Source organism: Juglans microcarpa x Juglans regia, chromosome 2D (genome assembly GCF_004785595.1).
Source record: "Juglans microcarpa x Juglans regia isolate MS1-56 chromosome 2D, Jm3101_v1.0, whole genome shotgun sequence".
Classification (NCBI taxonomy): domain Eukaryota; kingdom Viridiplantae; phylum Streptophyta; class Magnoliopsida; order Fagales; family Juglandaceae; genus Juglans; species Juglans microcarpa x Juglans regia.
The window spans coordinates 15,441,831-15,468,666 of record NC_054596.1 but is presented as its reverse complement, the minus strand read 5'-3'; the positions used below and the strand labels follow the sequence as shown (position 1 = coordinate 15,468,666).

At 36.7% G+C, this 26,836-nt stretch overlaps 4 protein-coding genes across 4 annotated transcripts; 2 read left to right on the top strand and 2 right to left on the bottom strand.

The window, feature by feature from the left end:
• The first annotated feature begins 344 nt into the window (after positions 1 to 344).
• LOC121250805 (serine/threonine-protein kinase SAPK2-like) lies at positions 345 to 4,026 on the top strand. The gene is made up of 9 exons (XM_041150025.1): positions 345 to 969; positions 1,097 to 1,171; positions 2,201 to 2,302; positions 2,441 to 2,494; positions 2,617 to 2,709; positions 2,798 to 2,890; positions 3,021 to 3,125; positions 3,240 to 3,338; positions 3,420 to 4,026. Exons 1-9 carry the CDS (start codon positions 850 to 852, stop codon positions 3,702 to 3,704), a joined length of 1,026 nt encoding a protein of 341 aa, XP_041005959.1. The 5' UTR covers positions 345 to 849; the 3' UTR covers positions 3,705 to 4,026.
• Positions 4,027 to 5,479: 1,453 nt separating this feature from the next.
• On the bottom strand, positions 5,480 to 6,181 carry LOC121249293. The gene has a single exon (XM_041148000.1). The coding sequence runs from the start codon at positions 6,179 to 6,181 to the stop codon at positions 5,480 to 5,482; it is 702 nt and encodes a 233-aa protein (XP_041003934.1).
• A 3,981-nt stretch (positions 6,182 to 10,162) lies between these two features.
• Positions 10,163 to 13,009, top strand: LOC121250681 (40S ribosomal protein S6-like). Its single transcript, XM_041149864.1, has 6 exons — positions 10,163 to 10,319; positions 10,421 to 10,485; positions 11,776 to 11,833; positions 11,924 to 12,032; positions 12,159 to 12,431; positions 12,569 to 13,009. Exons 1-6 carry the CDS (start codon positions 10,314 to 10,316, stop codon positions 12,805 to 12,807), a joined length of 750 nt encoding a protein of 249 aa, XP_041005798.1. The 5' UTR covers positions 10,163 to 10,313; the 3' UTR covers positions 12,808 to 13,009.
• A 3,857-nt stretch (positions 13,010 to 16,866) lies between these two features.
• On the bottom strand, positions 16,867 to 19,060 carry LOC121250859 (peroxidase 17-like). The gene is made up of 4 exons (XM_041150089.1): positions 18,791 to 19,060; positions 18,480 to 18,671; positions 17,348 to 17,978; positions 16,867 to 16,997 (listed from the first exon to the last, which is right to left on the bottom strand). The coding sequence occupies exons 1-3, from the start codon at positions 18,986 to 18,988 to the stop codon at positions 17,364 to 17,366; spliced, it is 1,005 nt and encodes a 334-aa protein (XP_041006023.1). The 5' UTR covers positions 18,989 to 19,060; the 3' UTR covers positions 16,867 to 16,997; positions 17,348 to 17,363.
• Between the last annotated feature and the right edge of the window lie 7,776 nt (positions 19,061 to 26,836).

Genomic DNA, 26,836 nt, shown 5'->3' with positions numbered 1-26,836 from the left:
GAGACATAGAGGGGAGGGGAGAATAAATCGAAAAATGTAATTTAATGAATGTAAGTGTAAAATATAATTTGCTAAGTCTCTTACATACCAAATTCTCAATGGCTGGTGTAAAAATGGTGAACTCGCCCGACCGTCTGTGAGCTTTTCCACCTTTTTATTTTTTTATCTAATCGTTTATTAACGGCATTGCACGCTTTGCGAGCAGGATGAGCAACCTTGAAAACATCCCAGTCCAAGTGGAGCCCACCAATAAATTGCATTCACTTCTCCTTCTGTCCTTTCCTCTCAACCGTCCACGGCGCTTTTCTGTGCTACCTTGCGTCAGTTTTCTCCTCTGCTCGTAAGCCCTCAATAACCCCTTTTGTTTGGTCTTCTTTTTTGGACCAAAAACTCCACAGATGTGAGAGTATTACACCTTAAATACTCGCTTTAGCTCCGCTCTTTAGTATACAAAGTGACCAAACTTCTGTCAACGAAATTTGTTCTTAATTACCAATACAGCCATTGCTGGCACGTTGTCATCTTTGAGAGCGATTTTATACAGTTTTTGGTAGACGCGAGACAGAAGATAAGGACTCACAGTTATAATTGAGTTCCGCTGGAAAATCTAGCCTCTAGCATTAAGCCACGTATGCTCCCTGGTCCTCCTCCTTGTCCCTCGCTCCTGAAGACTTTATTTGAAAGTTCCAAAGGTGTCTGCAGGCAAGGCCCTAGAACCCAATCATCTCAGCAGCTTTTTAAGCAAATGGAAGCCTCGAAATCATGAAGATTCTCGAAGCAAACAAATAGAAAGAGAGTGAAAGATAACGCAGACGGAGAGAGATTTCTTTGAAAAGAAAAAAGAAAAAAATGGAGCGATATGAGATACTGAAGGAGATTGGGTCAGGGAACTTCGGGGTGGCAAAGCTAGTCAGGGATAAATGGAGTGGTGAGCTCTACGCTGTCAAGTATATTGAGAGAGGCCAAAAGGTGTTAGCTTAGCTTTTCATCTTTGTTTTGGAAAACCAAAGTACTTGTTGTTTACAAGCTGCTTTCTGAGTTTTGAAAAGGGTTTCTGGTTTCTTCACGTATATTGCTAATTCTCTTCGTTGGGCAGATTGATGAGCATGTACAGAGGGAGATAGTGAATCACAGATCCTTGAAGCATCCAAATATAATAAGATTTAAGGAGGTATAATTATATTATAATTACTGTTTTACAGTACTACAGCTTTATGATTTGCCATTTTTCCTTTAAAATTTCTTCATCTGGGTTGCTCATTGATTATTCCTTGTAGTTGAATGAAGAGAGAGTTTTTTTAGGATGTAATATATTATTGTCTTCTAACATGGCTGAACCTAAATTATTGGAAGAGAAGCTTAAACTCTCGATGCACCATTATGGAAGTACATGACTTTAGTCTATTTAATTTCTAATCTCTTTTTTAAAAAAAAATTAAATTTACTACACTTTTCTCAATCATCCGTTTGGTCTATTCAATCCCTCCTTAATTCTGTTATCTATCTAGAGAATAATTATGGATACGCTGATTTTTTTTTTTTTAATCTTGAATTACGCATATTACATCTGATTTTTTGTTTTTTTTGTTTTTTTGTTTTTCAATATAATAAAATATATTATTAAGAATTAAAATAAATGGTTATTAATTAGAAGTTTTAGATCAATTCCCATTAATGCATGTTTTGATTACTAAACGACACTCACAAATTTACGTAATTATTGAGTTGCCAAGCAAGACAAACGAAAGATCACTGGCATATATATATATATATATATATATATATATATATATATATATATAGACATACACACACATATTGACTTGATAATAATTGAGTTGATCTCAAGCCACGGTACATTTCCAATGGCCCACCCACTTTGCGTTTGGTGCGTGGAACATATATATTATATATAACCAATCGATAGATACCTCACAATTAATACACTTGGCACCCCACCTGCATGCCCAACTACTTTAGAATCTAATAAACTACAGTAAATTTCGCGCGCAGTACATATAATTCATACCATAAGAAAAAAAAAAAAATTCGAGAAAAAAATAATAATATGGGACACGTACAAATGATAAATGCTTATTTCTACCTTTTTATTTTTTAAGTTCTATATGGATATATATATATATATATATATATATATATATATATATGGAGAGCAAAGTTGGAGCCTTTTTTGTTGCAGGTGCAGATAACACCAACTCATTTAGCCATAATCATGGAATATGCAGCTGGAGGAGAACTATTTGAGAGAATATGTAATGCTGGTAGATTCAGCGAGGATGAGGTAATTAATGGAATGAACATGATGGATAGGAGAAGATCGATATTTCTTTATAAGTTGGATTTCTAGCTCGCTCCATACATGGTATTTGCAATTAAGTTTTGTTCTTCTTTGTTGTTTCTTTACGTTTGTTTGTATCAGGCAAGATATTTCTTTCAACAGCTTATTTCGGGAGTGAGTTACTGCCATTCGATGGTACGTACAATTCTTTTACCGTACCTTTTATGTTTTGAAAAATATATATGGACGTTGCAGTACCTCTTGTTGATTCGAATATAATATGTTTCTTGCATTTTCTTTTCTTCTAATTTTCCCAGGAAATTTGTCATAGAGATTTGAAGTTGGAAAACACACTTCTAGATGGAAGTTCGGCTCCGCGTCTCAAAATATGTGACTTTGGCTATTCCAAGGCAGTGAACTAACTGATTTTTAAATGTTCATGAGTGAATTAGGATCTCATCAAACCAAGATACTAAAAAATTCTACCTCATTTCGCAGTCATCTGTATTACATTCTCAACCCAAATCTACCGTCGGAACACCGGCTTATATTGCACCGGAGGTCTTGTCAAAGAAAGAATACGACGGGAAAGTAAATTTTATTCCTTTCTGATGACTTTATTTCTAGAGTTTTCGTCGTTTTCGCTTTATCAACTTTAGTCACTAGATTAATGAATCATGGATTCGTGATAACTTTTTCGTCCTTGAAAATACATATATAGATTGCAGATGTTTGGTCTTGTGGGGTAACCCTATATGTGATGCTGGTTGGATCTTATCCCTTTGAAGATCCCGAAGATCCAAGTAATTTCAGAAAAACCCTTCAGGTTAGTTTAATTTGGTACCAATTATTTTAGTTCATGACCATCCAATTACCCAGATGCATCCAGCTTGCTGTGTTTTGATTTCAAATAATATGCTAACTGCATGCTTTATGGCAGAGGATTCTTAGCGTCCACTATTCAATTCCAGAGTATATTCGTATATCCAGGGAATGCAGACATCTTCTATCTCGAATCTTTGTAGCTAACCCTGAAAAGGTATAATTAACAGATCAATGTTTTAGTCCTTCATATATAATTCTTCCCTCTTACTGATGATTTAATTTGCCTTTTGTGCAGAGAATAACCATCCCAGAAATTAAGAAGCATCCCTGGTTCTTGAAGGACTTGCCAGTAGAGTTCATGGAAGAAAATGAAAGCGGCTTGCATTATAATAATGGCGAAAGTGAGTCATCCCAAAATATTGAAGAAATACTGTCAATTATTCAAGAGGCTAGGAACCCTGGTTTGGGGCCCAAAGTTGGTGGGAATATTGTTGGAGGCAGCATGGATTTCGATGAACTAGAAGCAGATGGTGACACAGACGATATGGAGACAAGCGGTGATTTTGTCTGCGCATTATAATGAGTGCTAGCTTGTTTGAATCTTACATCTTTGGATGTCAAGTTCAGTGAAAAGCTAGCGCTTGAGATAAGGCACTTTTTTTCCCGTTCAAGGGGAATCAGATTCTCTGTATGGAGGATGCATGATGTTGAAGGCTGTACGTCCATGGAGGCTGGCTGTCTTGCTCTCTAGATGTAAAGAACATCAAGTTATCCACGTTTTCTTAATTCCTGTTGAAACTTGTAACTATTAGAATCATCAGTTCTTCTGTTTTTTGTTATATATATATATATATATATATATATATATATATATATATATATCTAAGTTGTGTTTGGCAGCATCTCTGACTTGTTGCCAAGAGTTCTAGTTCAAATGGTTCTCTCTCTTGTAATAACACATGAAGGAATATAAGTTTGATAAAGGAAAATGAGTTATGCACGATCTGGGCGTGCAATTCTTGTACAAGTACTCCACATGTAAAAGTTTTTTTTTTTTTTTTTTACCCCACTTTTTCTTTAAAAAAAGGAAAAAATGCATGTTGTAAACTTGTACATGACATTATTTTTATTATTATTTTCGATTTTCTTGTTTATTCGCCAGCTCTCGAGTTAAAAAAAAAAAAAAAAAAAACGAGAGTTTTGTAAGTTTAAAATATAATTTTTAATATCAATATCGTAATCATCCGATTCCGTCCGAATTAGCTCCTACTCTTTCTCCTCCTCCTTCATTGGCGTTCGTCCTTTTGATATAAGATTCTCGACCGTCTCTTTTTAATGTTATCAAGCTTAGATAAACTCATGAGCGGATTGAATGGTGCTATAAGCTCATAAGATATAATTCACATCAATTTAATATGCGAGCTGCTCTCTTGAGAACTCGGATTTGGTCTTGCCTAATTAAATTCCCACCAACGTCATGAAATCAGTTTCTTAACGTTGGGGAAATATTGGTACGTCACATGTATATAGTTACCCCTTGTACATGCACGATGTTTGTTCACTAGAGGTACATCCAAAAGCAAGCCCAAAAGAATAGTAGACGATCGGATATTAATATGAACCATGGTATCATTTATAATCGATGCACATACTTATCTGCACATACTTTTCATGTCTCATCTGATTTGCATCTTACGTGAACCCTAAGAATGTGTAGTTTGTGAATCTCACACGTATTGAATAATTATTGGATGATGGCAACTTTGAGAGTGATCCAAAAAGATTATTGGGTTTTGAGTTCTTAATTTACATGATTACATCTTACCAAAACTTCTCTCTTGAGATTGATATTGTTGGATGAGAAATGCTTACCCACAAATAAATTTAATAAAAGTATATTTATAAATTAATGTCGTTTGGTGTGATACATTATATTGGTATACTAGAGATCTAATATACCATATAAAGTTATGGTAATTTGTGAGTTTATTTTTGTGAAAGTCTTTTTGTGACTGCAACGACTTCTCTTGTTGAATATATAGTTGGAATTTTTTTAATCAAAGCAAAAGAAACTTCATTTACGTATCAACTGGACCAACATTACAGAGTTTATCAGATCGAACCAAATTGTTAATTGCTATGGGCCCCTCCTCAACCTAACAGTGAGATCCCTCCTTACCTAAAGCCATCTTGGCTAATTTATGTGCTATCCCATTCATTTCTCTCTGTAAATACAATTGCCCAATCAGTATGGTAATTAAAATATTTTCTTTTATATCTTCTATAATCTGTCCAACTATGGACCAATCATCTTTAGTATTCTGTACAGCTTTTATAATATTCTTAGCATCACCTTCAAACAAAACTCTTTTGAAACCCAATTCTGTGCTCATCTCCATGGCCTTCCAAAGAGCCATACACTGGTGCATCAACTTTATATAGTCCATGGCGTTGTTCATGCAAAGCAGTCAATATTTCACCATTACCATCTCTAACAATCACTCCAATTCCCATTGTTTGATTTTTACAGTCAATTGTCGCATCAAAGTTTGCTTTGCAACAATCTTTCTCGGGTCTCTGCCAGCTTTGAGCTGTTTCCTCCACCACTCTCCCGTGTTGCTTCTTCTCTTGTCCCATCTGGACTTGATAAAATTCTTCCAAGTTGTCCATAGTTGTAATCAACACCTTTTGAGGAGCTGAGAATGTTTCTTCAAAGATGAACAAATTTCTCCTGTGCCATATGCTTCTCATTATTACCACAATGACTTCAAGTTGATCCTTCTTTAAAACCCTACACAGATCCTCCCACAGTGTTAAGAAGTTCTCCCCATAGCTTGACCATTGCCGAAGTGGACTTCTCCTCGCCCCCCATACATTAGAAACTACAGGGCAACTCCACAAAACTTGAGAAACTGTTTTAGCTCCATTCAGACATATAGGGCACGTGTCACAATCAATAATTTTCTTTCTACACAGATAATACCTAGTTGGAAGAAGATCATTTCCTGCCCTCCAAATGAAGTGCCTTGCCACACCAGAAATGTTTAAGCCCCACATGAACTTCTTCTACATATCTTCCATCTCCCATTCTTTAGAAGTTTCACCCACCTTTTGTCTCCTAATTCCTTGTGCCAAGTGATAGGAATTTCTCACAATAAATCTACCATCTTTTGTAAACCCCCAGATTAGTTTATCTTAAGCTTCCAGCCTACTTCTCGGGATGCTTATGATTTATATTGCTTCTTCCTTGTTAAAGATCTCATCTACCAACTCCCTCTTCCACTCCTTGGTTTCCTCGTCCAATAGTTCACTTATTGTTAAATCTGATCCTAAGACCTTAACGAAGGATTTTCTCTCTACAGAGTCGAATTCCTTCCACTGCACCAACCACATCAGCTTGTTGTAAGAATGAGATTAGGCCCTCAGTACAAAGTAAGAATAGGTAAAGGGAAATGAGATCCCCTTGCCTGAGACCTCTGCTAGGAAAAATTGATCCCTTAGGTTCTCCATTCACCAATGTAGAGAATGAAACTGATTTTACACAATGCATAATTAAATCAATCCACTTAACACCAAGCCCCATTTTTAGCATCACACTTTCAAGAAATTCCCATTCAATTTGATCATAGGCTTTACTCATGTCAAGTTTGAGTGACATGAAGCCATTCTTCCCTTGCCTCTTATTGCTAATGAAATGGACTAGCTCATATGCAATAAAGACATTGTCAATAATCAACTTGCCTAGAACAAATGCACACTGAGACTTGGAGATCAGATCAGGAAGAATACTCTTTAGTCAATTTGCTAGCACTTTAGAACCAACTTATAAACCACATTACAGAGGCTTATTGACCTAAAATCAGAAACCAACTCAACTTTCTTTTTCTTTGGTATTAAGGTAACAAAAGTATGATTTAATTGAGTAGGAAATGTACCACTGTTAAGAGCATTCAAGACGGCATTTGTAACATCCCTACCCACAATAGACCAATACTTTTGATAAAACAAAGGGGCCATACCATCTAGTCTAGGTGCTTTGGTGGGATGCATTTCCTTGAGGGCTACTTCTACTTCTTCAGCTACTTCCATATCAAGCTTTTCCTTCATCTTAGTAGTCACCCTTCCCCTCAATCTGTCAAGAAATTACAGACTGCCTCTTTCAGCTGAAGCAGTAAAAAGAGTTTGAAAATAATCGACGATCACTTCATCTCTAGCTTCATCCACTTGCCAATTCCCTGAGGAGTCACGTATACCCTAGATCAAGTTTCTAACCCTTCTCTGTGAAGCCTTATGGTGAAAGAAAGATGTGTTTTATCCCCATCAGTTAGCCATAAGACTCTTGATCTTTGTTTCCACATTATCTCCCCCCTTTCTAACCACTTATGCACCTTTGCACGAGCCATTTTAATCTCCTCTTGATTATGTCCTCTTGGATCAGATTCTTGAATTAATTGAAACTGCAATTTGGTCTTCTTTAAATTCTTTTGAACATTGACAAAGCTTCGTCTATTCCATGAGTCTAATTGCTCCCCACATCTTTTAAGCTGCCTCATTACACCTTCCATACTTCTATCTCCATCACCCCCCTCAAGCATTTTCAATAACAGTTTTACACCCTGCATCCTCCTCCCACATAGCCTCAAAACAAAATAACTTCTTACTTCTTCTCAGTGGTATGTCATTCTGTATGTGCAGGTTTATTGGGACATGGTTAGAATAAGCAACATTACTATGTCTAACACAAACCATTGGAAACATGGATTTCCATTTCAAGTTTGCCAAACAACAATCCAGTCTCTCACTTATACAAAATGCAGGTTCCCTCTTATTACACCAAGTGATTGGTGCACCATGAAAACCCAGATACAACAACTCACATTCATCCAACACCTCTCTAAAATCTTGCATAAGTCTTTATGTTCTCTCCCCCCCCCCCCCCTCCCCCCCCCCCCTCCCAACTTCTTAGTTAGGCTTAATTTAATATTTCATTGAAATTTCCCATCAACAGCGACCCTTCATCTCTTGATACCTTAAGAGATCTCAATAGGTTCCAAGTTTCTTGTCTTTTATTTGCTTCAGGATGGCCATACACCCCAGTAAAAACCCATAGACCAGAAGAATATGTCTTGTCCTAAATAGAAGCATTAATGTGATATCGAGAGAAATTTGTTATAATCACATTGATGTCATGCTTCCAATACAAAGCAATACCTCCACTCCTTCCTTCACTACTAACAGACAAACAGTTTTCAAACCCCAAACGATATTTTAATCTTGTCATCACCCTTTCATGTAGTCTAGTCTCTTACAAGAACAAGACCTTGGGATCTTTCTCTCTAACTAAATCAGAGAGAGCTTGAACCCTCGTGGGTTTCTAAGCTCACGGGAGTTCCAACTTAGGAGCCTCATCGGGGTCAGCACAGCCCTTGCCGATGTCAACTTTGTTTGGTCTACATCCAAAATAACTTCTTCTGATATGTTTTGCAAATTCATTTCATCTAAAACTTCTGTCCTTCTACTTTTCTTGACCTCCACTCAAGTAGACATGCCACTCACTTAGTCTTCCAAGGTTCGTTTGCTACCAGAGATCAAAGGCTGAGTAGAAGCAGGCAAATTAGATTTACGAGCACGCTCCTTCCTTGTATTACGAGAGGAATTTTTTGATAGCGTCTGTAAAGTTTTTTGGGCCGAAAACTCCATGTGTGCTTGGGCTTGTAGAGAGCGCCCATAGCCCATTTCACTAATACCTTCCCTCCCAGCATTCAAAAGTCTGTTATAACCGTTATCTTCCACCAGATGCGGCATTAACATCCCATGATCCATCTGTAATTGCTCCCTTTCATTTAACTCATGAATCTCAACTGACTGGCCCTTATCCCTCCTTGATATTAGTGGCGTATCTCCTACATTTCCGCTCCCCATAACTGAGTGATCAGAAGATGATCCACCGTTACTTTTTGAATTATCATCAATCTTGTCCCCACCTTATCCGTTCTCACAGCAGTAGAAGATGGACATCCTGATTTATCATGGATCACACAGCCACACTACAGGCAGAATCTTGGAAGTTTTTCATACTATATTGGGACCCATGTCTTCACACCTTGCAACAACACAATTCTACCCCTAACCAATGGCTTTTTCAAATCTAATAAGACTTTCACATGCAGAGAGAAGCCCCACCCCACATCATCAGTATCCACTTCAACAGCCTCCACTACCCCTATCGAACTCCCTAACTTTTTTCCAAAATCTTTGGACATTCCAACCAGTGGTAGTTTATGAAATTGGACCCACATGGCTACCACATCAAAAGACATATTATTGAGAGGTGTATGCCCATTAAATGCATTCATCACAAACATATTGCCATAAAAAAGCCAAGGCATCCCATCCTCCACCTGACTTTTATCTGCATGTGTGGCAAAGATAAGATAAATGTGTTCTGCCCCATCTCAGTGAAAGTTGATGGCTTACTAAGTCACCAGATCTTGGCCATAGTTGATTCAACAACCTGTTTCACAATTTGTCTCTCAACTAGATCTTCCCAATTAAGCTTCTATCTCCCTTCTTGAGTACTTCTGTGATCCATTCTCCCTCGATAACAATAGCTTCCCCTTCTTCCTCATTCAACTGTAAATTCTCCCGCATCTCTTGAAGTTTTTCCATTGGAACAAACTCGTCGAAGATGCACTAAAAAAAAAACACCACCTCTAATCGCGGGAGACAATTAGAGAGGAGACTGATAAAATGATAATATGATGAGAAATGATATTTATAGTCATAAAATGCACAAACGTCACATATTTTTTTTTTTAAATGAGTAAATATATAATGTACATGAAAAAATTATTTTTTTAATAATAGATCTCACTCTTTTTTAAAAAAATGTATAATATTTATACAATTTATAACTATATTTAACATTATTCATATGTCCCAACTTCTAAAAAACACCTGACCGTTGGAAGATCTGATAGTAGAAACCCACGTGTACGGTAACTAATTCACTCGTACAGATTACCACTCTATCGAATAGTATCCAAGAATCATTATGTAAATATATAACGCCCCTTATTAGAACTTCAGAAGTTTAAAAACCCTAAATCGCTTACGGGAGCCCCAGCGGAGGAAGAGCCAGAGGAGGCATTATTCATATCGGCGGCCCGAGAGAGCGAGTTCATCGAAGATGAAGGTGACGTTCTTTGAAATCCAATCCGTTCTCTCTTTTTCTGAAACCGTAGGCCTCACTACAATCGATATTCACTTTTTTGCTTTGTTTCCCTGTTGTTTCAGTTCAACATCGCAAATCCCACCACTGGGTGCCAGAAGAAGCTAGAAATCGACGACGACACCAAACTGTACGAAAACTTCTCTCTCTCTCTCTCTCTCTCTCTCTCTCTGTCGCTTTCGTTTTTTTTTTGTTGCGTTTTTAAGTATTGTAACTGATGCGGTGGAATTGAGAATTTTATTTGGATACGACAAGTGTTTAATCGGATTGTATTAGTAAATTTGGATTATCTCTCTCTCTCTCTCTCTCTCTCTCTCTCTCTCTATATATATATATATATATATACATATATATTTTGGGTATTGAGGGTTTCTTTGGTTGCTGATGCCGGGTATGAAAATTACGAGAACAATATAGGAATTTAGGTCTCTAATCCTGTATATGATTTGAATTTGCATTCTGTAATCTGTACATTTTTTATGAAAGTTAAGTTTTATATATCTTAAAGCAGGTGTTATCAGTGATAGTCTAGGCAAAAATATAATGTTCAAATACAATTTATTATTGTTCACATTGTGTAACACCCCATCCCCCTAGGGTTAAGAACATCATTTTAAAAAAATCTAGGGTAACAGGAGTGCTACTCACCTTTCCTTTAATTTTTTTTTTTCTTTCTTTAATGAAGCACCGGGTATAAAAGATTCCATATAATAAATAATAAAGTCATTCTTTATTAAAATACTGGATATAAAAGAGAGTATGCAGAATCACTTAAATTTCTCAAACTTTGTACTACAAAAATCATAACTTAAAAGCTCTGTACATGATCTAGGCCTCCGACCTTTGGATCAGGTTGTCACACATTGTAGGTATGTGCCTCATGAGTTGGCGTTCATGTCATATTTCACGGTTCTATGGAAATAAATTTCTTCCCACATTGTCTATGGGTAACTCAAAACTGTATTATGCATGTGCACTGCTCGTAAGACACCTAGTGCTTTAGCAATTGAGTGCATTTCTTTCACTTCTGTCCCTTGGATAACAGTAGCTGTTTAGCTGCTAGTGCTTAGCAGTTGGGTTGAACATGGAGAGTCCTTGTCTGTCCAGACCAATATGGTGAACATGTGAAATTTCGTGTAGCAGTCTTTTGCCTGAGCCTATCTGTATATGCACACAAATTGACTCAACAAATTATATGTTGTGCATACCCACAAATAATTTGGCATGTCTTTTATTTCTGTCTCTTGTGTTGATGTTGAAGATGTCCTGTGCTTTGTTGCCACGGATGTATGCCTGTTTGAGTTTTCGGCTTTACATTACAACACTTGACTTTTCAAGTTTTATGTTTTCTTCTCTACGTAAAATTTCTTATCTGATCAAGTAGTAACCAAAATTCCTTGTTGATGAATTACCATTGCAGCCGAGCATTCTGGGACAAGAGGATCTCACAAGAAGTCAGCGGAGATGCGCTTGGTGATGTACATTTTTACTAGTGATCTTTTCAATTTTTTTGCTATGTTTTATTCCAAGTCATTTGGTATGGAGATATTTTCTATGTTTTATGGCAGGAGTTCAGGGGCTATGTATTTAAAATAATGGGAGGCTGTGACAAGCAAGGCTTTCCAATGAAGCAAGGAGTGCTGACTCCTGGCCGTGTTCGTCTTTTGCTCCATCGAGGTTGGTTTGTTGTGCTTCGGTTGTGTGTGCATGTGCTTTTAAGTGGATTTATTTAGCCCAGTTGTGCAATTTCTCGTGTTCTTTTTCTCATGGTGAGGCTAATTAGTTCAGAGTTTTTTTGAACAGGGACCACTTGCTTCCGTGGTTATGGCAGGAGGAATGGAGAGCGGAGAAGGAAGTCTGTTCGTGGGTGCATTGTTAGTCCAGACCTGTCAGTTCTGAATTTGGTTATTGTGAAGAAAGGTGAGGATGACCTTCCTGGACTGACTGATGTTGAAAAGCCTAGAATGAGAGGTCCAAAGAGGGCATCAAAGATCCGGAAGCTGTTCAACCTTTCGAAGGATGATGATGTTCGGAAGTATGTCAACACATACCGTAGAACGTTCACAACCAAGTCAGGTTCGTCAACTGATTAGCCTTTCAATTGCTCCTATAGTCAACAGAGAACAAGTCACAGATTCTATGTATAGGATTATTCCTCTTTATTTTGTTAGTTGGTTTCAGCTGTTAAATAATGTCAAATTTCTTTCCCACAGGCAAGAAGTGCAGCAAAGCTCCCAAGATTCAGAGGCTGGTGACTCCTCTGACCTTACAAAGGAAGCGAGGAAGGATCGCAGAGAAGAAGAAGAGAATTGCAAAGGCTAAGGCAGAGGCAGCCGAGTATCAGAAACTTCTTGCCACTCGCTTGAAGGAGCAGCGTGAACGACGGAGCGAGAGCTTAGCAAAGAGGAGATCTAGGCTCTCTGGAGCTTCTAAGCCATCTATTGCTTCTTAGATCACTAAGGTGCAATATTTGACATTTTTGTTGGTTGATCTTACCTGGATCATAGATGGACTGAGGTTGTTTTGGACTGTTCTTGGATTGCAAGACGGCATTTGGATGTTCTGGTGCTCCTAATATGCATTACACTAGAAGTTTTGTTTGCATTTATAATGTTGAGGATCTGAGTATTTTAATGAGGATTGTTTCTAGCTTATGCCTTGTTCACTAGAAGCCTTGACGTTCAAGTATTTGTGCACAATTTCAGTTAGGAACTACATGCCACTTGGGTTGCAAAGTTGTTCCTTATATATGTTTCGTTTATAAGATCTGTGCTGGATCCATGGTAACCGGGTAAATTTACGAGTCACGATGACTAGGTGGTCGGTATGAGACCAGTTAGGTAAAATTACGATCAATAATCTAATGTAAAATCTCTTTAATACGATCTGTTCTGAATTGAGCCATGGTAACTAGGTTGATCAGTCAATGCCTGGCATCTATGAACGAACTTGACAAAAAATATAATGTGTGAAATGTTGAAACGGTGGCTTATTCCTGTGAAAAAGTGTCATTCTAGATTGTTTGTTTGACACGCATTTAATAGTCAGCTCGAGCGAATATTTAGAAAACCTAGTTCTTAAAAAAAAAAAAAAAAAAACGTAGTTCTCACTTGTTTGGTATATAAACATATTTTTGTAAAGTGAGGCCTGGTTCTAAATCTTGCTTGTCTTGATCAGTCAATGCCTGGCATCTGTCTTGGAACGAACTTGACAAAAAATATAATGTGTGAAATGTTGAAATGGTGGCTTATTCTTGTTGAAAAAGTGTCATTCTAGATTGTTCGTTTGACATTTACTTGATAGTCAGCTCGAGCGAATATTCAGAAAATCTAATTCTCAAAAAAAAAAAAAAAAAAACTAATTCTCACGCCGTTTGATATATAAACATATTTTTGTAAAGTGAGGCATGTAGAGTTGCGGCCAATACATAGAAAATAGAGGTGTCAAATCGTGTTAACGGATTGTGTTCGTATCGTATTAAGGTATGGACATTACACTTAATGGGTCAACATGAATACGACCCGTTAAGGATTTTGTGTCAAAATTTCAAACCCGAACACAACACGGTAAGATAATGGGTTGACACGACACGACCCGTTTTATTTCAACCCGTTTACGTTAATGAGTTGAACAAACACGATATGATACGACACGACCCGTTTGATTTAATTGATTTTATATAAATATATAAATATAAATAATATCTATAAAAAATAAAAAACTAACTACAAGTCTAAAATTACAATCCAAACAAATATGATCCACACAATTTGTAATAATATTCATTATTAAAATTACATCCCAAATATAATAAACAAAACATACAATGTAAATATATTAATGTTACAATTCCAAATATAATAAAAAATTAAAAACACAAATATAAACAAATTTAGAACTTGAAGAAGGAAGTTGAGCGTCCTTTTGCCCTTTAGGTCTAAGGGTATAAAAGTAAATTTAATTTTCTTAACGGGTCATAACGGATTGACTCGTGTTAGTAATCCATTAAGCAATCGTATCTTAACGAATCAATCCGTTTTTACCCTAACCCGTTAAGGCTAAACTCTAACTCACTTTTATCGTATCGTGTTCGTATTGGGTTAACGAGTCGTGTCACATATTGCCACCCCTAATAGAAAAGAGAGAAAAATCCTTTTATGAGATTCTTGAGAGCTAATTGGGCTGTATTGGGATTTTGAGATTGAGGACTTTTATAATTAATCTCTTGTACTCCACCTTTATTTGATAGTCAATTCATTGAGACCAATCCTGCCAATAGACGTAGGCTTATTTAGGCTGAACCACTTAAATCTTGGTGTTTTGTATGTGATTGTCGATTTTGTTATTTGCTTTCGTTAATCTATTTTAAAGTCATCTCTAGATATCCAGTTAATTCTAACGTGAAAAACTTTATTTACAAGATTGTGTCGAAGGAAAGAAGATTGAGAAGAATGATCGAACTGGTAGTTTTTATTATTAATCCTGATTTCAACAATCAAAACTAGCCGGTATCTTTTGTACGTAGGATACAGCAACTAAAATTTTTCGTGCGAAATGATGTCGCCACCAGTGTTGAAAAAGTTGAAAGTTTCTTGTGAAGTCGAGTCATCTAATTTGTATTCATTTTACTGAAGAGACCACGTCAACTGTAGTTGGAATTCCGCCTTGGATTTCCATCAGGGAAATATTATTCTTTGATTATGATATTTATCCGACGGAGAAATGAGAGGAGGATTGCACAACTAGTACCTTCTTTTTAGCAATGTTGATGAGTCAATCTGATGAAAGTAGCATGTAATAATTCTATTATAGTTGGGTAGGCACCTCTAAAGCTTTGAAGATGCATGAATGGCATTTGGTGCCATACAGCATCAATCCCTTTGGGGAATGGTATACTTGGTTGTTCAAATTCAGCAAATCAAAATGGATTTCCGAAAACCCATATCTTTGATTGCTCATACTCTGCATGTTGTTCAAAGGTAATCAACCACTGATGAGGACGGCAGAATAGTCAAAAAAGAGAGAACCACTAATTTCAAATGCTCCACAACAAACCCTCTAATTTCACATCATAAGCTAAGAGTCTTCGCTTATCTTTGCCAGTCAGTCAAATATTCAATAGGAATAAGGAATGGACCACAGTTAATGGGCTCTCTCTCTCTCTCTCTCTCTCTCTCTCTCTCTCTCAACATTAAAGTCAGCTTTCAACTTTCCTTGCGGGTTGGCGGTGGACTTGTGCGAAACGTCCAAAGATGCTTTGAATGGTTCCTTATCTTCTTCACGCATCTGATTTCTGCCTCTAGAATTTTGGCAATATCTGATAATTTATGATAGACCAAGTAAACAGCAAAGATACTGCAACATCATTAAAAATTACAGAAAATTAGCTAGGAGATAAAATAAAGGGGTGAGGGCCCGACAATCATCCAAGAAAATCGGTACGCAAAGAGAGCCAAAAAAAGGAAAAGAAGTAATAACTAGGGTATATACGATCACAGAAATTGTACTATTCCTGCTGGTCCCTATGGTTTCTTGGCATTGGCTGTCTTCATGCCTCATGGCCTAGGAGAGGCCACAGCAGAGACATGCTGTTCTCAACTCTTCATTGAGTGAGGGGTCTCCAATTAAACTATGTACAAAAAAAATCAAAAGAATATATTAACAATAAAATAATTCAAATTTGGAGTGATTTGGATTCAAAGATGAATTGAGATGGGTTGAGATGATTTGTGAATAGTAGAATAAAAATTGAATTATTTATTATATTTTGTATGAAGATTTGAGAAAGCTGTTTTGAAATTTGAAAAAGTTAAATTATTTATTATATTTTGTGTAAAAATTTAAAAATATTGTAATGATGATATGAGATGAGTTGAAGTGAATTTTAAATACAAACAAGACCTCTCGTTTTCAAAGTACGCACCAAGAAAGAAGAAATCCTCTAATCTTCAACATCTTGACCCAAATAACTTGGATTTTAACTTGGATTTGAGTTGAGCTAGTTTTCTCCTCAATTCTGTTGAGGAGCTTGGAGAAACTCTACAAGGGAGCATTTTCAGGGAGGCAGGAGGCGATAGGTGAGGGGGTTTTGTAAAAGAGAACCAAAGACTTTTTAACTGCAACGTTCTTAATTTTTTATTTTTTTTATTTGGAAGAGGGAGTTTCAAATTACAGACTTTTATTTTGGAGGCCGTGGGTTATACTAACCAGGCCTCTGACAACGTTCTTAATTTGTCGAGTCCAAAGGATGATGCAAAATTCTATACTGCATACTTATTTCAATTTGAAGTTTCGTGAATTCGCGACACAGAATAATCCTGACCTGTTTAATCTCATGATAAATTATTTTATGAATTATATACGTTTCACCGTTTAAGTTGAAACTCAATGCAGTGTAGGAATTCGGAAACAAAACCACATTAATAAGGCTCCAAAGACGTTAATTAAAAAGAAGAAAAGTGATCAAAATAGAATGATAGGCGAATAAAAAGACCACTCCATGAACAATCTGGAGTAGTGCCCTTCTAATGTTACGTGTCATTGTATTTGTTTCCGAATCAACTCCAACCAACACCCATCCACATCATCTCTGTGGACATTTTAGAGTATATGAATTCTCTAGGTGGTCTCTGTATTTTCCAAATAAATAATGTTAGAGAGAAATCATTATAACAGTATATATTTACTGTGTGATTCTTTCTAGTTGATTGTTCTCAATACTCACTTGAGAAGATGTATAGTCTACATGATACCATATCATGTGTACAAAATAGATGTTTCTAATAGTAATTTTTATCTATATTTATTCTTTTCCAATATGAATAATGCTAGAGAGAAACTACTGTAGCAGTACATACTTTACACTCACTACATGACTGCTTTTAATTCTTTACTTTTTTTTATTTTAAATTTAAAAGATATATGATCTAGATAATATCATATCATTTATACAAAATAATTACTCCCACTTTTATCTATATTTATTCTTTCAATATGTATTGCCTTCAATCAAATCACGATCCTTTCCCGTCGAGACTCCCACAATCTTTTCATATGTCGGCCATTAATAGCCCTGCAATTCCTTCTGATCTCCCCCGGCTGGTCCCGTCGCAAGTCACCCATCTTCAGCATTCCCGTCACAAAGGCCTTGAAAAACTCACTCTGGTCTTTGCTAAACAGTTCCACAAACTTTCTAGTCTTTGTGAACGTAAAAAGTGTTTGATCCGAGTTGAGAAACCCTCTCCCAGCAACCAAGTCCTTGAAGTACTGGTTATCGAATATACGGGGAGTTGCATCAAGGTCTCCTGTGACGTTCTGGTCAACATTAGACGGGCAGAGCCTGTCAAGCTTTTCTCTATACTTTGGTTCAATGGCAGGGTCCGGCCGGCCGGTGCCGGACTGGTTGTATAGCCGAAACATGATGGAAAAACAACGAGCTTGGCCAATAGAGTGAGACCCAGAAAGGGCTACAAGGTCTTTGACAGAGAGATTGTAATTGTGGAAGAGATCAATGAGGGAACTGGCATTGGATCTAGGACTTGGCATGATTTCATTCGAGTCTTCTTGCTTTGCACTTAAGCTGTCCAATCTTCCGAGCCTCACTTCCCAAAAGGGTCCTCCAGTCTGGTTTGAGTCAACATTAACGACATCATTTGATCATTTTGAAAATACTACAAACAAAATGCATCGATCTCTGAAAATCTTTGATGCTAATATTAATATTAAGAAAAAAAACAAGTTTCTCGGACTTTCTCGTCACAAACAAACGAGTACTGTGCGGTGCCCCCCATCGGCTAGCTAAAATTAATAAAGTGCATGCGCTTCTGGGGGAATCTTTTATATGATATTGCCGTCTTTGTAACTTTGGACTTGGGGCTATAAAAAATCATTTACGTTAATATTATATTAGACCGACAGGGGACCGAGTTGACAAAGGTTTCAAGAAACGTGGCCTCTTTGGCCTAGAATTCCGCGACAAAACGCAGGGGCCAAAGATCTCCTCATTTCCAAAATATACCGTAATGCGCGCAAGGTCGATCTATACCAACTTTGATTTCGTTTTTTGATATTGTTTTTTCAAAAGAGAAAACTAATTAATAGAGATGCTGTGTAAAAAATACATACCAGCGCAACGGCATCTCTAGCGGCAATAATTATGATATCAGCGCATGAAACAACTCCGGGGCAAACCCTTTCCAGGGCCTCCTTGGCTTCATCGATGACTTCGAAGGATCTCAGAGAGTTTATGTTGGAAAGGGCGTCTTTTTCTCCGAGCATGGTTGCTGTATCATCCAGCAACAAAGAAGCATCACAACCCTTTAATAATATTGAACCACCCGTTAGCATATATATATGTGCTAAATTTCATAAGCTAATTAACAACGAAACTGAACTGAAACAGATATGAAACATAAGAGTTAGCCTTGCGAGTTTACATTAACAAAGCAGTCATGGAATTGGAAGCGCATGACTGAAGCGACGCTCCGGGGTTCTTTAATCAGGGCATTCTTCATGACTTGTCGGACGACGGATTCGGCTTCCGGACACGTTTCCGAGTAAAAACCTGACCGGAGTGGGGCTGCAGTGGCCATGGTTATGCATAAAAGAAAGATCAGAAAGAGAGAAGACATCATTTAAGAACAAGTAGTTGGGTGTGTGAATGGTCCAGTTTTGTGATCTCTATGAAGCTTTATAACGCCCCTCGGATGCATGTGTGGAAAACTATATATGGATGCCATATAAAGGGGTAACTGTTTATGGGTCCCTCCTCTTTTTATTTTTTCTCGAAAAGTTTATGGGCATACATATATATACACACACATATATATATATATTGCATGGGTGACATTTTGTCAATATATGAGAAGGTTCTGGTTGGAGAGAAGGGGGCAGCAGAAGCAAATTGAGTGAAGAGTTTGAGAGACCAAAGCAAACTGAAAGAGTTCGCAAATGACCATATAATATATATATATATATATATATATATATATATATATATATATATCTTTTTAAACGGTGTTTAAATTAGAAAACTATACAAAAATCTTGATACATTTGACTTTTTTAAGTTAGATGAGCATCATGAATGCCGCAGTAGTAGACAAACTGGATCACAATCAAGATTTTTGTATGGTTTTTTAATTTAAACTCCGTTTAAAAAGATATGTATATATATAGTATGGGGAGTTTACTATATTTATTCCACTGAGATCCATGTACATATTGCACGGGCGTCAATACATGATCAAAGGGTTTTGGTTGGGGGGAACTAGAAGCCAACGGGGTGAAGAGTTTGAGTGACCGATAGCAAATTGAAAGTTTGGATCAAGAGTATGATATATGATCATAGATGTATCATATAGGTGTGGTTCATGTGGATGGTGGATATTATGATCCAATTTCTCTACTATTGCAGCACCCACCATATGACCTAAAAAGATCAAATCATGTATCGAAACTTTTTACAGTTTTTTAGCAAGTAGCCTTCAGATTCAGTCTGGATTTTGAAGCCACATCCCGTGATTCCGTGCATGAGAATAAACCAGCTGTGTGGCACTTCGTTATAAAATTTAATACACCAATTAATGGCACGTCGATCTTTACCACTTTGCTTAGCGGCTGAAAAACGTTCAATACAGGTTTCTTTATTGGAATCGATATTACTGGTCAATCATCTAATGCTTAGAACTCGTAATTGATGCTAATTACCCCCAAAAAATAGATTAATTGAATTTATATGGGGTGTCGGATATCGGATATATATATGAAAGTCAATAATGCGCTGCTCTTTACATTTAGAGAAATATTGTTATTTTTCGTCTTGAAATTATGGTTAATTTTCATATATATGATTTGATTTGGTGTACTAAGTTGTGTGGTTTCTTATATAGATTATTGTAAGAAAAAAATAATTAAAGAGAAATTATGTTTACAGTATTAGAATATACAATTCCTGTGTATTCCTTTTAAAAAAAGTGAATAAATCCAGAACTAAAAAAAAAAAAAAATTTAATAATGACTTCGACTCTTTTTTTAATGGGAGCATGCCGAGTGCACACTCTAAAATGGTATATAACATTGTCCATAATTAAAACATGCCACATCCATTGTACATGATAGATGAAAATTTTTCTCATTAACTATATTTTTTTGATGACTCGCAGAGTTTGTTTACACTTTAACTTTGAACAATCAATTTTTAAAGGTATATTTAGGTTCGTTATACCTCTCCCCTTTCTTACTTCCTTTTGAAATTTTATTCCCTTTGCATACATATGTCGATGTTAAGGCAACATATGTACCTGCCTCAGATCAACACACCTCAAGGAAGCATCTAGAGCATTAGAGAATATTCAAGAGAATAAAATCTTCCAGAAGAATATTTGTGTAATTGAAATAGTGACCTGACTAGCTAGGTGTCACCGTGGTGTGACCATAGGACAAATTCTGTTATGGCTAAATATCTATATATGGAAACATCTGTGTACTAAAGGAATATGAGTGCAGGGTATACCAATACCCTGAAAGAAAATATTCTTTGACAACTTTTCACAAACACTTGGTAGTTTTAGTCTTTCTTCACTTCATCAAGGTATACTGAGCCTAAAGGACCCACGTCCAAACTTTTTTTTACAATTCTTTCTCTCCCACCCCATGGAGTCACCAAAAAAATCACCCATCGTTAACACCTCCATCATCAACTCAGTCACACACTTCATCACTATCAAACTCACAATCGACAACTATTTCTTATGGAAGGCACAAATTGTGCCGTTCTTCAAAGGTCACCAGCTCTATAGTTTGGTCGATGGCTCCTTCCTATGCCCACTCTCATTCTTGATGACAAACCTAACCCAGCACATACATGATGGATTAAACAGGATCAGTTGATCATTTTGGCTATCAATTCCTCCCTCTTTGATAATGTTTTGGCTCAAGTCCTTGACTGCACAACTTCTTGTGAGGTTTGGACTACCCTTCAAAATCTTTTTTCTGCAAAATCATCTGGTCGTGTAGTTCATACCAAGTATCAGCTAGCCACACTCAAAAAAGGACCTGAATCAGTTTCAAAATACTATACCAAAGCCAAAGCACTGGTTGCTTTCTTATGAGCCATTGGTCATTCCCTTTCTGATTCTGAGTTTTCCATCTACCTTTTAGTTGGTCTTGGCACAAACTATGAATCTCTTGTTACTTCCTTCACTACATGACCTGATTCACTTTCACCTCATCAAATTTATAGCTACCTCCTTAACCATGAGTCTCGCATTGCTCATCAAGCCCAATCTCTACTTTATGGTAGCATAACACTACCACCAGACCAACTTCTTCCTTTGGTTCTAATCGTGGCCGTAATTCCTCCTTCTGTGGTGGATGGCGTGGATGTAGTAGCGGCAGAGGTTTTTTCAATAATGCTCGTATTGGAGGCCAATCCTCAAACTCCTTCTCAACTTGAATGGACCCTTGCCTTGTTTACCAAGTATGCCCTAAACCAGGTCATACTGCACTCATGTTACCATCAATTCAACCAAACATATCAAGCCCCAATCCAAACTTCCCTCATTGCTAACTATACGTCTCTTCCCACAACCACATCATCCCCTTCCTCCTGGTTCTCAGACACTGCAGCCACACACCACTTAACAGCTGATTTCAACAATTTCGATGTTGATTCTACTCTATATCAGGGCTCCAACTAAGTTAGCATGAGTGATGGACCCACCTTGCCAATCCAACACATAGGATCAGCTCATATGCATTCCTCCTCTAGAAATTTTCTTTTGCGAATTCTACTTCATATTCCCTCTATATCTTGCAATCTCCTCTCAGTTCGTCAATTCTGTCATGACAATAGTGTGTTTTTTGAATTTCACTCTAGCTTCTTTTTTGTGAAGGATTTATGCTCCCGGGAAGTTCTTTTTCAAGGTCGTGTTGAAGATGGCTTGTATGTCTTGTCGTCACCTACAGTGCCCTCAACAGCATCCTCTCTGCAAGCATTGATTGGCACTCGTACCTCACCTCAACTCTGGCACTCAAGGTTAGGTCACCTTTCTTTTCGCACCACTTCATTGATTCTTTGTAGGTTTTGACTTCCTCTCACCTCTAATGCTACCCTTGGTCACTGTTCTGCTTGCTTGCATTCTAATGCTCATGCTCTCCCACACCCTTCATCTCCATCTCGCACTCACATGCCCTTTCAACTTTTATTTTTAGATGTATGGGATCCATCACATGTTCTCTCTACTAATGGCTCACGGTTTTATTTGTCAATTGTAGATGATTTCTCCAAGTTCATTTGGTTATTTCCTATACAATCTAAATCAGTTTCTTCTAATTCTTGTTTTCCTACATTTTGTTAGTAATACATTTTCTACAAATGTTTTTTTGGTTCAGTCATACTTGGGAGGGAAATTTCACCCTCTTAAATCGATTTTTAAATCTTGTGGCATTTCTCATAGAATCACTTACCCTTATTCACATAAAAAAAAAAATGGAAGTGTTGAACGTCGCCACCAACACATTGTCGAAATGGGTCTTTCACTTTTATCTCATGCTTCAGTCCCTAAAAAATATTGGATCGAAGCCTTTCAAACTGTCACTTTTCTAATTAACCGCATGCCCACATCAATTCTTCAACATAAGTCCCCCTTTGAAGTTTTAATGGACCAAATCCCAGATTATAATTTCCTACGTCTTTTCGGGTCTGCCTACTGGCCCAACTTAAAGCCGTTTACTCGCAATTAGACTATCGCTCTAAATTTTGTGTCTTTATGGCCTACAACCCAGATCACAAGGGTTATTATTGTCTCCATATCCCTTCGGGCTAAACCTATATTTCTAGGGATGTCACCTTTAATGAGACATCATTCCCCTTTGAACCACAACCCAAGTCCACTTATTCTCCTCAAAATTCATCTCTGGACTCACCCTTCTGTGGGCCTACTTCTAATTTTATTCCTACCTCACTTTTCACTCCTATTCTATCTCAAAATACTCAGCCAATTTTAGGCCAATTCCTCTCACTAGCCCATCACAACCCACTTCAATATCTCAGCTCGATATCACACCTAGGTCTCCTTCCTCACTTTCCTCTTCTACTCGAGATGCCTCCCTAGCCCTCTCCTCGTCAAAATCTCCCACTCCCTCACCTCAAATCGTGCAACCCACCTTCCATCCAATGGTTACCTATTCATAGTCAAATATTTATTATCCCAGACGTCGTACCGATAGAACCATTCTCTAGCCAACTCTCAAACCATCACTCTCTTTCACCAAATCTCCTCCCAAAATGGCTTCTCAGCCTTCTCCAATATCGGAAGAGCCCTCCTCCTTCTTTAAAGCGTCCAAATACCTTGAGTGGCGTCAAGCCATGAACTCTAAAATCACCGCCTTCTCCACAACCAGACGTGGAATTTGGTCCCTCCCTCTCCAGACTTCAATCTCCTTGGTTCCGAATGGATCTTCACGTCAAAGCGTCAAACTGATGGCACTCTTGAGCGTTGTAAGGCACGCCTTGTAATTTAGGAATTTCATCAGCAACCTGGTCTTGATTATAACGAGACGTTCAACCTAGTCATTAAACCTATTACCATTCGGCTTTTGCTTTCCCTTGCTATCACCTTTAACTGGTCTCTTCGACAACTCAACATACAAAATGTCTTCTTGCACGGGGGACCTTGAGTAAGCAGTCTACATGAAACAACCTTCCGGGTTCGTGAATCCTGACTTCCCAACAAATGTTTGTAAGTTGAAAAAAAATCCATAGATGGCTTGAAGCAGGCTCCTAGGGCCTGGTTTGATAAGCTCAGTGATAAATTACTTACTCTCGATTTTCATTGTTCTAGTTCAGATTCCCATTTGTTTATACTGAAACATGCCTCTGATTGTATTTTTATTTTGATCTATGTTGATGATATAATAATCACGGGGTCTAATCCTACACTTGTCTCAGATTTCATAGACTCTTTATGTTCATATTTTCCTGTTAAAGATCTCGAACCCTTACATTACTTTATGGGTATTGAAGTAAATAGAACATCCGCTGGTTTATTTTTGCCTCAGTGTAAATACATAGCTGACCTTTTAATTCGAACCAACATGCACAATTCTAAGTCTATTTCTACACCTATGTCATCCTCCGAAAAGCTTATTGCGTTTGATGGTTGCTCTTTTGAGGATCCACCGTGGTATCGTAGTGTAGTTGGCAATCTTCAGTACCTAGCTTTCACAAGACCTAATATCTCCTTTACGGTTAATCGAGTATGTCAGTATATGTATTGTCCACGTCTTTCCCATTGGCAGGCTGTCAAATGAATAATTCATTATCTCAACCATACTCGACATTTAGGGTTATGTTTTTCATCTTCTTCCTCATTTCATTGTTTACTTTCTCTGATGCTAATTGGGTCTGGTGCTCTGATGATCATAAACCTACTGGTGGGTTTTGTGTTTATTTTGGCACTCATCTTATTTCCTGGGGTTTTGAGAAGCAACCCATAATTACTCGGTTCTCTACTGAAGCCAAGTACAAATCTGTTGCTAACACTACTTGTGAGCTTCTTTGATTGTAATCTTTATTATGTGAACTTATCATTTTTCTCACTGCACCTCCTACTTTATAATGTGACAATCTTGGTGCTACATACTTGTCTCTCAATCCTGTCGTGCATTCTTGAATCAAACATGTTGAATTGGACTATCATTTTGTGAGAGAACGAGTTGCAGCCAAATCACTTCAAGTTTCATTTATTTCAAGCAAGGATCAGATAGCAAATATTCTCACAAAGCCTTTCTCCTCTGCAAGGTTTTCCCAATTTCGATCAAGTCTCAGTCTCACTCCAGTGCCGCTTGCATCGAGGGGAGATGTTAAGGCAATAGATGTACCTGCCTCAGATCAACACACCTCAAGGAAGCTTCTAGAGCATTAGAGCCTATTCAAGAAAATAAAATATTCCATAAGAATATTTGTGTAACTGAAACAGAGACTTGGCTAGCTAGGTGTCATCGTGTTGTGACCATATGACAAATTCTGTTATGACTAAATGTTTATATATGGAAACCTTTCTGCACTGAAGGAATATGAGTGTAGGGTATACCAATACTCTAAAAGAAAATATTCTTTGACAATGTTTCACAAACACTTGGTAGTCATAGTCTTTTTTCACTTCATAATAGGAGAAATGTTATTTTTCCCATCAAGCCTAAGAAGTGAGATCATTATTTGTTCAACAAGCTCTGATTTTATATTCAATTTCTTCGTTCTCAATTTTTCTGTTAGATGGTATTTTTTTTTTTTTTTCCTGTTAGATGGTATAATCATAAAATACATAGCCTAAATAATTAAGTATGCTATGTGGTAAAAATCAGGAGAACACACGTATGTTCTATAGCCTATATTGGGAGTCTGGGACTAGAGAGACAAAGATTTGTATTTGTGCCCAAAATTACCCCTTACACTAAAAGGAAAATGGGCTAAATTGAGCAATTAATAAGGCCCAAACGAAGAATGCTATATAAATTTAAGATGGAAATTAACATTTTATTATATATATTTTTTTGATGATTTATAAAGCTCGTTTAAACTTTAAATTTAGGTAATTAATCTTTAAAATCATAAAAAAATTACATAAAATTAATCTAACAAACTATGTGAATTTATGTGATCTGTTAAATCTACTATACAGTAAAAATAATTTACAATCCGAGAAATTATATGAAATCAAGTTAATTTATAAAATTACTTTTGTGTGATAGCTAAAATATTTCTCATATTTAAAGTTGGAGCATTAGTATTGGATTAGTTATTCTATTCTTCAAATTTTAACTAATATGTAGTTTTTTCACTTTTAGCTAACATTCAAAACTTGAAGTCTATATTAGATTAGTCATCACACTCTCTATAATAATAAAATATTATTATTATTTATTATTTATATATTTTTAATTAATTTATATTTTATTTTTATAATCTTTAATAACTTCCAACAATCATATTCATTTTTATTTTCACAATCTAACAATCTATAATATAATAATCTCATATGTATATAGATGATAAAATCTCATATAAATAAAAATCTTATATCTATAATATAATAATCTCAAAAAATACTTTTAGACTTATTTGAAAAGAAGAATAGATTTACTGTACTTTATAGTTTGGATGAAAATAATTTAACTAATTCAATATGAAGTAAATGTAAATGATATTTACTAAATTTAAAAATAAAAAAATATTTGATTAATTCAATACCAATGCCCTTATATTCAGTTTCCATAAAATTCATAACTCTCAACTTAAATTAAGGTGCTCACGTGGCTATCAGTCTCAATATATATGACAACGAACTGCAAGAAATTAATTCAAGAGAATTCGTTTCTTCCAAGGAACTGCATGCATTGCTCTCATGCATGACTAGTCACTAGCCACTAGCCACGAGGACGTTCATGTCTCCCGTGAATTGCAATTATTTTCAAAAGTC

Excerpts from the sequence above, each read along its gene's own strand:
- LOC121250681 (XM_041149864.1), top strand. Across the intron at positions 10,486-11,775 it reads ATCGACGACGACACCAAACT|CCGAGCATTCTGGGACAAGA; the intron begins GTACGAAAACTT and ends TTACCATTGCAG. Across the intron at positions 11,834-11,923 it reads GCGGAGATGCGCTTGGTGAT|GAGTTCAGGGGCTATGTATT; the intron begins GTACATTTTTAC and ends GTTTTATGGCAG.
- LOC121249293 (XM_041148000.1), bottom strand. The coding sequence starts at position 6,181 with ATGTGGGGCTTAAACATTTCTGGTGTGGCAAGGCACTTCATTTGGAGG.
- LOC121250805 (XM_041150025.1), top strand. The coding sequence starts at position 850 with ATGGAGCGATATGAGATACTGAAGGAGATTGGGTCAGGGAACTTCGGG. Across the intron at positions 2,303-2,440 it reads GTAGATTCAGCGAGGATGAG|GCAAGATATTTCTTTCAACA; the intron begins GTAATTAATGGA and ends TGTTTGTATCAG. Across the intron at positions 3,126-3,239 it reads ATTTCAGAAAAACCCTTCAG|AGGATTCTTAGCGTCCACTA; the intron begins GTTAGTTTAATT and ends GCTTTATGGCAG.
- LOC121250859 (XM_041150089.1), bottom strand. The coding sequence starts at position 18,988 with ATGATGTCTTCTCTCTTTCTGATCTTTCTTTTATGCATAACCATGGCC. Across the intron at positions 18,672-18,790 it reads TCCATGACTGCTTTGTTAAT|GGTTGTGATGCTTCTTTGTT; the intron begins GTAAACTCGCAA and ends ATATTATTAAAG. Across the intron at positions 17,979-18,479 it reads CTAGAGATGCCGTTGCGCTG|ACTGGAGGACCCTTTTGGGA; the intron begins GTATGTATTTTT and ends GACTCAAACCAG.